General features: G+C 37.9%; 1 protein-coding gene and 1 long non-coding RNA gene across 5 annotated transcripts; one reads left to right on the top strand and one right to left on the bottom strand.

Annotated features, from left to right (window-relative positions):
- Nucleotides 1-429: 429 nt before the first annotated feature.
- LOC108070453 (uncharacterized) lies at nucleotides 430-4094 on the bottom strand. The gene is made up of 5 exons (XM_017160930.3): nucleotides 4089-4094; nucleotides 3392-3464; nucleotides 3167-3256; nucleotides 1556-1582; nucleotides 430-1307 (listed from the first exon to the last, which is right to left on the bottom strand). Exons 3-5 carry the CDS (start codon nucleotides 3237-3239, stop codon nucleotides 625-627), a joined length of 783 nt encoding a protein of 260 aa, XP_017016419.2. The 5' UTR covers nucleotides 3240-3256; nucleotides 3392-3464; nucleotides 4089-4094; the 3' UTR covers nucleotides 430-624.
- A 778-nt stretch (nucleotides 4095-4872) lies between these two features.
- On the top strand, nucleotides 4873-8717 carry LOC138928278 (uncharacterized). 4 transcript variants are annotated; one of them, XR_011444791.1, is made up of 4 exons: nucleotides 4873-5112; nucleotides 5184-5374; nucleotides 7442-7620; nucleotides 7755-8717. It is a non-coding gene; the product is annotated as an uncharacterized lncRNA (long non-coding RNA). The 4 variants fall into 4 exon arrangements; XR_011444792.1 differs by lacking the exon at nucleotides 5184-5374 and having other exon boundaries at nucleotides 4874-5112; nucleotides 7411-7620; nucleotides 7755-8715; XR_011444789.1 differs by having other exon boundaries at nucleotides 4874-5374; nucleotides 7755-8715.
- The last annotated feature ends 2832 nt before the right edge of the window (nucleotides 8718-11549 follow it).

Below are 11549 nucleotides of genomic sequence, written 5' to 3'. Positions count from 1 at the left end.
GGTGAGACAAGCCCTAACGCGTCTTTAAACCAAATTGCGCGCGCAACTAACCGAAATTTAAAATATATTTTTAACTTATTCATTAAGATTGATTTACTTTAAAGTATTATTGGAAAGTATTTGATTTAAATTTCTCGACAAATAATCCATTTAATACCTTTCTTTGCAATGATTATACAAATTTTAAAAACCTTGATGCATTAATGCAATATTTTATTATTAATTAATTAGGATTTTAATGGCAAATCGGAATATATAAGACTTTTGACAATCACTGGCTTTATGGGCATCTTATACCCCCAAGAAAACCTGAAATATTTGCATTGCTTAACATGTTAAATATTTGTTTAAAGAAAAATATATTAAACTTTAATATATCACCAATTTTCATTTCATTTCATTTTCATTTCTTCAAGTTACCAACAAATATTTTTTTATAAACACAAAACTCAAAATTTTATTTCCAAAAATACACTTACACGGCTTTACATAAAATTTCCTTATAAAAATATAGTTTTTAGTTGTTAGTTCAAGTGAAACACAAATACTTTTTCGATTACATATGGTCAATGTTTTAAGTGGTGTCCCCTAAGTGGGGTAGATATAATGGGCTTCTTCAGGTAATTAGGATTGTGAAGGATTGCTGCTAGAGGAGTTGCGACAATTGACCGACCAACTGGAGTCGAATCCGCAGGCGGAATCCGAATCGGAGTCCGCGGCAAAGGAGGGAACTATACCCTTGGGGGCACGCATCTGGTTCGGGGTGGTGGGCATGCTGCTGTAGCCGCCATTCAGATTGGAACTGGAATTTGAGGAGCAGATGGAGTCTCGGGGCGAATCGGTGGCATTCGAGGCATAGGACGAACGCTTCGAGGACTTGTTCCGCTGCTTGCTGACGTAGTCCACCGACTTGGGCGGCGGCATCAGTTCCTCCGATCGCTGCGTTATATTATCCGCCGATCCCCACGACTTGTGCACTCCTTCGTAAATGTTGCGATGGCTATTGGGAGCACTCGCCCTCGACGGTATTCCGCCGCCGTTCGTGGCGTAGGGTGTGCTCATCGCTGCCCTCTGATTCGGATGGCGATTCCGTGTCGTACCAACGTGGTGATGATGACGCTGATGAGAGGCTCGGCGAGATCGATGGTGAGGGTGACTTGCTGCTCCCGTTCCCGCTGCCCCGCCATAGGGCATCTGGGCCACTCCACTGCCATTGCCCACTCCCAAGAAATTGCTGAACGCCTCGGTGGTCTTCTTTACCCGGACATTCAGTGAACCAATCCGCAGGAAGCCCAAATCTTTTTCGACTAAAAGAGGGGAAAATATATATAAAATTAATATTAAATAAATAATAATATTATTTTAAATTTTAATTAAATTTTAAAGGATTCCTTATTTATTTTAAGCATAAAAAAATCAGTCTTAAATATCCTAAAAATTACTTAATATGCTTTTAAGCTTTTTTTTATAATAATATAGTGAAATATACTTTTAATAATTAATTTTAAATGATTTCTTTATTGAAAAAGCTTAAATACTTGCTATTTTTACTTACTTGCATGCTTTTTGCGTGCCTTGATTTCTGTAAAGAAAACAAAATAAAATTATAAATATTAATATTTAATCATGAAAATCGTAATCATATCAAATGAACATGCGAAAGCTGAAATAAATGCCATAACTTTTGATAATATTTTATTAAATAATTTAAATAAATGCAGGCGGTGAGAAAAAATATAACATAACTAAAAAAGAAAAGAAAACTTACCAAGAATCGCAAAAGAAACAGGCTTTGCAACTTAAATGCTTGCGAAAATAAAAACTAGTATAATAAAAACTCAGCTACCAAATCAAGTACAAAAAGCATATATTTACAGGCTACAAAAACGAAAGAATAAAGCATAGTTGGCTAGCAAAATATATAAATTATTCAACACTAATGCTTTGATAATACTCGAGATCATTAAATCTCTCAACCTGCCTCCAGGTACCGTTGAGTCCGCCGCTGAATCGCATCGCTTGAATCTCTGCATGCAGCAAATATTGAAAATAGACAGAGGTTCCCATTTTAAATATTAATTACTAGATCAGTTTAAGGATTCATATACTCTACGTTTTCAATGGATTTTTTTGTTGTTGTGAGGGATGGGCGGGCAATAATATTAATTATAATAATGTCTTTAAGAGGGATTCTTTAAATGATTTTAAATTCAGTAAATTGGTTGCAAAACAGTCTGTTTTAAGAATTATTTAGTATATATTACTATATTTTTAAAGCGTTTTTTTAATAATTATAAATTAGTTTTTGCAAATAACCACAGGCATAAAGAATAAATCTTTTACGAAATTAGTTTCGAAAAATATATTTGGTTAACAAACATTCGTAGTGTATACATTTTATTGTTTAAATTCTTTTCCCATAAACATGCGATTATTTGTGGATATATGTACATAGATATAAAACTAATAATTAATCGGAACACCGTGGTAAAAATTAAAGCAATACATAATAAGGCCATGCTGTAATACTTAAATGCTTAGTTTGTAAAAAATGCACTGGTTTCAATATTAAAACTGTGTAAAACTCTAAAAACTATTATTAATTATTACAACTGTTACCTGCACGTTTATATACATACTTTAGCACAATTTTGAAAGGGTAAATACAGAGGTGAAGGATTATAAAACAAGCGATTATCTAATAATTAACCATGCTCGGGTGGGTTAGTAGTAGTAACAACATCTTTGGGCTGCCGACGAATGCCAACACCGCCCGCTGTTGATCGAAAGGTTTTGCGGAGAAAGCTCTCTTTGCGACGAGTGGAGGCGCCGCGGAATGGAACGGGATGGCCTCCCCCCTCCTGGTCGCAGGGCACCAGATCACTGCCCTCATCTGCTGGACCTGCGGACCTGAACAGACCCTGCACGACTGGCTTTTTGGAGCGCCGCTGGACCATCATAGACTGGGAGCGGGAAACCGCACCGCCACCTCCACCCGAGCCACCGCTAACGGTGGCATAGAGCAACTGAGAGCGTTTCTTGCCGCGGGTTAGTGCGCTGCCCAGTGTCCCACCGATGAGTTCACCTTTCCCAAGTGACGTCTCAATGAATCCCAGTTGGTAGTTGTTGTTCACCTCCGTATTGATGAAATACTTTTGATACTCACTGCTGCATGTGGAGGCCGAGACACTTGGTCGCTGGCGACTATAATCCAAGGGTTTGTTGCCGCTATAGTCCATAATGTCACGATTGGCCTCTGGAAATGATTAAAATAAGGGGTTACATAAGAATAATGTTAAGTGAAGGTGTTTAAAGGTTTCATAGGAACTTAATTCCCATATATTTATCTAGAGGTTTTATTTTTATAATCTATAATTTACTAAATACTTACTGTAAACATTCCAGAGTAATTCAAAGATATTATCTCTGCCAAATTGGGTGGCCAAGTGAAGCGGTGTGTATCCCTAAACATAAACAATTTAAAATAAAAAATAGTAAATAAAATATGAATTATTTCTTAACCAACTTCTATAAAACATTTCTTAGGGGAAAGTTTGTATCCCTTTCATATATATTAATAAAAACCACATAAAACCTCTTCACAGTGTAAATTATATATGCGTTCCATACGCTCTGGAAAACCATGTGTTTTGCCATTTTGTGGCATTGTTTTGTTTAGAACCGCATCGAATTTTGCGGACTGTGATTGACAACAGCTCACGTTTTTGTTTCAAATGTGGATGTGACATTTTAATACATTTGAGTGAATTTAATTTCGAAGGAACAAAGCGACGTTCAATTTAAAATTTGTGTAAACTTGAATGCACAAGCGAAAGGATTAGATGGATTCGAAATCAGAACGGAGGTGACAGGCTGGTGAGGCTTGGATTGGATATGCTCGTCATGATTTGTCACAGCCTGCTCTCCACTCTCGGGTCTTAAAACCTCCGGGGAAAGGGTTACACGATACATTTCCAGCACGCCGTGTGACATGTGACGCACATTTACGCGCGACTGGGACAAGCCAATAAGTCGGTTTCTCGTCTATTATTAAAATTGCCCCAATAGATTTACATATCACCACTCACCCCGTTCTACGGTGTCCACAGTTGGCGATAGAAGCGAGTACATGGAATAAATAAATGTTATATTAAAATCGTTCAAGTTAACACGCTTGCAAAACTCTGATTATAGCTTACCGTTCTGGCATTAACATCGGCCTTATAGGTGCCGGCAATTAGCTTGACCACATCCTCATTACCATGCTTGGCGGCCCAGTGCAAGGCGGTCTGAAAGGTAAAATATAACCATATTTTAAGCATCAGAAAATAAATAAAGATTTAGAAAAAGAATTAAGATAACAATAATTTAAAGCTATAAGATGTATACAGAAAAGTATATACTAATAATGTCCTTGGACATTTAAATGTTTTTGTCATTATAATTTACTTCTATAATTATATAGATTATATATTTTTTACATAATAAATACACCATAATTTGTGACTTATTACAAATCTGAAAACAAGGCCTTGTGTTCCTATCATTTTGAGGGATTTATTTGCGGCACGCTATCTGAACAGTAGCCACCAGTCTCTGGTGTTGTCATCCAAGCCCGTTGCGGTTGCCCCAGTTCTGGAACTATTTGTACCGCCTTCAATTGGCCTCTGCGACCGCCGCCGAACCCGAAAAACCCAAATCCACGGACGACTCTCCGTAAGCGAGATTTAGCGATATAAATAAATTGGCCAGCCACCGTCGAATGCCTGTTGCCTCAATTATTTTCATGTTAACATAATAATTTAGTATGGCAAAACGATTCGTTGGGCAGCGATAAGGTTCCCGGTCGAGGGGAACTGAGGCTGGGACTTGCTGAATCGCCGGCAGATCTCGGGCAGATCGCCACCAGTGCAACGGCTACGGCGGTGCATGTCTGATTTTCTATAGAATTGTTTGCCGCCGCACTGCAGCCCACGTAAGCGGGCATCCCATCGCATCGTATCGCATCGCCCATGTGTTGACAATGAAGACGGTCACTTTCTGGACTCGATCGGTTTCGAACAAATAGAGTTTCAAGTCAATTCCCATAGTCTGGCCAGCGATCGGCGATCGGTATGTAATTCTTTTCAAGGGAAATTTGTTTCGTGTCTCCCGTTTAAGATGCGCGATGCTGCCTGCTATAGCTTTAGGTTCAGCTCCAGCTTCAGCTCCTACTGCTCCTGCTGCTGCTGACGTAGTTATTGCTGTCGATGCATCTTAATCTGCCCAGCCTGGCATTTAATCTCGTCCATTGTCTTTCGCCAAACCAATGATCACGGCCGAGAGCTGCCAGTTGGTAGCTGAAAGCTGGGAGCTGGGAGCTGGAAGCACTCAGGTGAGCGGCGGAATGTGGGTATAATTTGGCTGCAGTGATACTGTCGACTCGTCTCTATTCAATTAGCGCATTTTTTGTCTCGAATTAGATAAGGGGAATTAAATTCTCAAGGGCGATACGACAGGGTGGCGGTAACAGAACAATTAAGTAAATTAGCTTAGATTTTAAAAGTTTATTAATAAATAACAACCACTGTAACAGTTTCTATTTTACTTTAGTTTCTGAACATAGCAAATTTATGGTATAAAAAAATGTCTAAAATTGTTGTCATAAGTTTAATTATAAAAGGGCTAAGATCAGCATCGAAATCGGTATTGTCCATGGATTATCGCCTTGTTAGCGGACAGGCTGGACAGGCAGATGTTGAAAGGCTTAAAAAGGCGACCGGTTTCGGGCTTACAAATCGTCTCACGCGCAATTCCTTGGGAGGAGCAGGAGCAGGAGCAGGAGCCGGAGCAGGCCAGCACAGAGCAGAGAGCAGACGGCGGATCGTAGCGATTTTAGCCATTTCGGGAAGTTTTGCCGCTACAGTGTGTCTCTGAGCCTTTTTACATATGGCACGTTGTCCGTCTGCACGTTTAAATTTATTGTCCATTCCATTAATGGTGGCAAGGGACAGGAATTTTGTGTCTTTGAAAGTGAAATGCCATAAATTCTTGTGTCTCGTTCAGCTGTGGCATTGTATTGGCACTGGCACTGGCATTGGCACACACGCGGCACAGGCAGGCAGGCAGGCAGGCAAACAGAGCGATTTGCTTCTCCTCCGGATCTGTGGATCCGTCGTGGAATCCATCCTTCGCAACGTATCCAGCAGAAATTCCAGGAGCACAGATTCCGATACCTAGCTAGGTCGTGCGACATTTAACCGTGTTGCTGATCCGTTATTGCTTCATGATAATAAAAGGATGTTGCGCATATTTGACGCAGTGTCCTCGGTTTCACATTACGCTCCGCTCTTCCTTTCTGGAGGTGTTTTCAATCGCCCTTTTAAGGGGGTCTTCTCATTGGGCAACTTTTTTTTTTCGATTTTTTTTTTTTTGCATTTATTTATAGCTTGGGATGGTGTGTATATGTCCCCAAAAGGATTTTTACAAATTCGAAATACTTTAGAAGATACAGCCTTTTTTGTGAAGCAAGTTCTATGCAAAATGAGCTTTTTTCAAACTTCAAACGCGTTTATCTCGAAACCACGTTTTTCGAACTGGCGGCCATGATATCTCCAGTTCAACTGAACCGATTTTCATGAAACAAAGTGGAATCGACGCAGAATTGTCACCATTTTCGGCTGACGGAACAGATTTTTTTTTAAATTTTTTTTTCTATTTTTTTTTTACACTAAACTACAAAAAAAAACCCCCGAAATCGAATTTTTTTTTTGAATGGCCGTCATTTTGTTTTAAAAATTTTTTAAAAAAATCTGTTCCGTCAGCCGAAAATGACATCAATTCTGATTATAACCCCGTTTTTATTTTTCATTTCGGACGCTCTGGAAACCCTGAATCGTGGCCGCCAGGTCGACACCTTTTTTTTCGACCACCAAGTTTGAAGTCTCATTACTCTTTGAACAACCCTCGTATCGAGGCAAGAACAACTTTTTTAGTTACTTTGAACATTTTTGAATACAATAAATAAAAAAAGTGTTCAATTATTCTTTGCGTTTTCAAATAAGAATTTTTTTAAAAAGGGTCCAAAAAACGGCTTTTGAATGAGAAGACCCCATTAAGGTGGTATATATTTTATTTTTTTGGATCCCACGATATGGTGTATAGATAAGCTTATTCCTTGATTTTACGGAATTCTTATAATGATTTTTAAATGCTTTTAAAATTCCTATAAACTTTAAGGGCTTATAAAAATTTTTATAATTATTTTAGGCTTAGATAAGTTTTTTAATTATTATTATTATTGGGAATTAACCCTAACTATTAGAATTTAAAAAATACCTCTAAGAAACCATCAATTTAAATTCCTTTAACTGTAAGTTAACTTTGCTCAGAATATACATAAATATTTATAAATTATTTAAAATAATAAAGGATATGTTTTACTTACATACTGCACATTCAGTAACATCCAAGGAAACATGCAAAAAGAAAGATAGAAAACATACAATTAATAAAATTAAGACCACGACAAAGTGCCAAAAAACAACTTGGAAAACAGACACAAATTGAGGAATGTCAGCAAGGACAGTGGATCCTGCTCGCTCACAGGATTTGGATAAGGCTTGGCAGGCAGGCAGGCAGGCAAGTGCATAATACTCGTATATGTGCCATTTTCGCTTAACAAGTTAATAATACATCGGCTTGGCCAACGGCTTCAACGGCAATTACAACCCTTCTTCAATTTTTTTTTTATTTCCATTTCATTTTTCTGGCAGATGGATATCGCGTCCTGTGCGACGTAACTGCGGCTAGTCATACCAGCGAGTGTCCTTGCTCCTGTGCCCGTGCCAAAAGCCCTAATGGTGCCAACTATGTATGATAATGAGGGTCAGGAAACTGGAATGCGGGCTGGCTCTGGGCGATCTCTAGAGTGGAGTGGAGAGTGTTGGTTCCGACTTGGTCGGATGTACGTTTAGCGCCAAAAGTCGAGCGGTTGTTGTGTGTTTCCCGACAGGGCCCCGTCGCTCGGAGGCGTTTTTTGATCGAAATTCGATATTGCGCTGATAAGGCGGCGGGAATCGCTTGACAGACCCCAGAAGCTGTCATTTTGATGGATCGCCAGGACACGAATACTGTCATGTTTAACATGGCTGCTTCTGGTGCTGCCGCTGCTGCTGCTGCTCTGGTTATAATTACGACTCCCTGGCTGTGTTCTCCGCCGTAATTGCCCACGGATCAGAGCCACCGACCGATCGCCCTGGCAGCGGTAGCACATTGCTCTGGAGATTACTCGCCAAATTAATTTATCATTAAAGGTGCACTCACTGTCAAGACCTAAGCAATCTCGAAACAGAGTCATGTTCCTGGTGTTCCTTAATGAGAGTTTAATTTGTGTTTGTTTTTCAAGTTAGTTACATATTAGAATAGCTCTTGTTTGTATACTTACGCCCTGTTTTCGTTTCCGATTGGTAAATGTCGTCGGTACAAGGTTGTAAATTACCGAAAAAGAAAGCATTAGAAGAAAAAATAGTAATTAAATGTGTATGTACGAAATAGATTTTAGATTAGAGGGAATAATTAACATTAAAGCGAGTTTAAGAGGGTGGAAAAGTCATGTAAATATAGGTAAAGAACTAAGCTTTGACTAACATTATGGATTTAACATAAACATTTTTTTTTAATATATTGACTAAGCTTAAGCTTTGACTAACATTATGGATTTAACATAAACATTTTTTTTTAATATATTGATATTATGGATTTAACATAAACATTTTTTTTTAATATATTGATATTAAAAAAAAATGTTTATGTTAAATCCATAATGTTAGTCAAAGCTTAGTTCTTTACCTATATTTATATATTGAACTTCACAACTCATATTTCTATTAAATTTCTTGCCCGGAAAAAATTGTTTTAAAAATATAGTTTGTTCTTGCTATCATTTAAAATTATTAACATTTTTATATTTTATCATTATATTGTTATTTGCTTATCATAATCACACCACAGCTGTTTCAGAAGATTGTCACAATCTCCAATCACAGATTGATCACAAACCGATGATCACAGGCTTTGACAACAAGCGAGGCTACCACTAGGTACTAGCTAGAACCAGTTGGGAATTATAGTACAGCAAGTAAAAAAAAAAGAGTTTGTTTAGAATTTATCTCTACAGCTTTTAAGGTTTAAATAAACCAGTTTAATTAATGTGTTGATTGTGTACAAGTGTGCAATCTTTATCCTTTATATTTTGCTTATAAAAACAGTTCCCCAACTTGAATTCTGGAAAAAAATAATACCGAAACCCTTACCCCAATTAAATGATTTTAATCAAAAGAGAAAATAATATGAGCCACACGGCTATTTAAGACTCCAATTATACTATCTACCCAAGAGCTATCATATGTCCAGCAAAAGGTGTGCGAGTTCCCAGAGTGATCAAAATCCAGACAACAATCCAATGGGGACATAATTGTGAAACAGACACAATTATTTTCTATTTATGCCACTGTCCTTTGGCAGTAATTGGTGGCCTCTAAATCAATATAGAGCCAGAGCTGACTGACCGACCAAATCGACAACTCAAAGTCTAATTGCCACGCAAGTCCGTATAGAATCGAGCTAACAAACCTTACAAGCGAACAGCAATAATCACCCGGCCATAAACACGATAAAGTGAAACAATAATAACAATAACAAACACAGCAACAATAATAATAATGACAGCCAAAAGTCTTCACAGCGTTTTTATCTGCGACAAACAATCTAAATGATATATTAAGCGCAAAGCAAATAACGCTCTTTTTGTCGTCACCCAGTGTCCTTTCTCTTTCCCGCTGCCCGAGTTAAGTTCTCCAATTATGCGGATTATTAATTTAACTGGGTCGCTGCCACAGGAGACAGAGGTACAAGAGAGAGATATACCCTCGTTCCTGCTCCCGGTTGCCGATCGACCGACCAGTGACCACCACTTTTGTCGTTTCACAAGTTGTCAAAACTTGTCATTTAACCGACAATGAGCCTTGTTTGCTTTAATCGTGGTTATTATGCGTGCGGCTGACTTAGCCGCTCCTTCGGAATTATTAATGATGCGTCGACCGCTTTGGCAGGTGCTCTTTCCTGGCCACTGGCCACTGACACTGGCTCTGCTCCTGCTTATTGGCCATCTCTGAGAGTGTGTCTCTAATTAGTACACTTGCCAAAAATGCAGTCATTACTGGAAAATTATATTACAAATAATTTAAATATATTTTTATATAACTTATTCAAGGAAATATATAACAAACTATTTTTAAGAGGACTTAAAAATTGTATATATACAATAAAACCCCTTTAGGTTGCCTCTCTTAACTTTTAAAACACATTCTAAATTTTCCTAAATTTTAAATCTCATTTTCTCAGTGTAAGTTGGCAGGATTCTGACGCATTTAGACTTCTGCGGACGCACTTTCGTTCGCTAAGCCAAATTAATTCGAGGCTGGATAATCCTGTTATTGCCGCATTTGCTGCCATGATTTATATATCACACCGAATGAGTGTCCGGTGGCCCAGTGGACTGTCCAATTAATTCTCACCAGACCTAATTTATTCGTAATATTCCAGTGAGCCGGAGACGTGGCAGAAGCAGGAGATGGGCATGCAAACGGACCCTTCCTTTAATTGGTTTTATAACAGCAGGGTGGCTCATTTGTCAATGTGGCAATCAATAAATTCGCGAACAGGTGGAAACTCATAACTGCGACCAAGACCGGGCTTAGGTTTCCTTTTTTTTTGTCTCCTCACTTTTTTTTATTTATATTTTTTCTTCCGCCTGTGCTGTTGTTGCACAGTAGTCGCTGTTGCGATGAGGGTTCTTCTCGAGCCTCGTGACGATCGGTTGGCCAACAGGTGATCGGGAGCAGAGTGCTGTTTTGTTATTAAGTTGTTAAGCTAAATTATTGTTTTTCCCGTTTTTTTTAAATGTATTTATAGTGCTGCAGTCCTTGCCATTGGCGACATTTAACAGCTCGTGCATTTATATTGTCCGAGACAATAACTATTAACAACATAACAGCGAGCACGCTCTTACAATTGTTGAAAAATTTTAACACAAAGGATTACATTGTATTTGTTTTAATGAGCTAAGGTTGCTGACTAGTTAGTAGTTTTTTGAATTATTTAAATTAAAATATAAAGAAAATATTTAAAATTAAATGGTATATCCTTTACTTGGTTTTATTAATATATTTTAAAAAACATTTTCACGCAAAAACCCCTTATACTCTTTATCTAATAATAATACTTAGATTTTCTCTACTGATAAAAGACCTTAAATTATGTATTTAACGTATGAAACATCTCCGGGGTTACCCCTTTTGAATTTACACGAATAACTGAAAGATAATTGCAAAATATACCCTTATAATAAATATGTGGCAATGGGAGCACACATCCCTTGGGGTAAAAATATATAAAAGTTTTTTTTGGCAGATAGTAAATGCCGATTAAAACAGGTTTATTTCTGGACAAACGAAAAGTCCTTGACGATCGTCAAAAGAAGTATTAAACGTGTCAATTGTTTTGTTTTA

The sequence above is a fragment of the Drosophila kikkawai genome, chromosome 3L (genome assembly GCF_030179895.1).
Source record: "Drosophila kikkawai strain 14028-0561.14 chromosome 3L, DkikHiC1v2, whole genome shotgun sequence".
Lineage (NCBI taxonomy): Eukaryota > Metazoa > Arthropoda > Insecta > Diptera > Drosophilidae > Drosophila > Drosophila kikkawai.
Note: the sequence above shows the minus strand (reverse complement) of the source record. Positions and strands in the feature narration are given on the sequence as shown.

Excerpts from the sequence above, each read along its gene's own strand:
- LOC108070453 (XM_017160930.3), bottom strand. The coding sequence starts at position 3,239 with ATGGACTATAGCGGCAACAAACCCTTGGATTATAGTCGCCAGCGACCA. Across the intron at positions 1,583-3,166 it reads CTCGGCCTCCACATGCAGCA|AAATCAAGGCACGCAAAAAG; the intron begins GTGAGTATCAAA and ends TTTTCTTTACAG. Across the intron at positions 1,308-1,555 it reads GGCACGCAAAAAGCATGCAA|TCGAAAAAGATTTGGGCTTC; the intron begins GTAAGTAAAAAT and ends CCCCTCTTTTAG.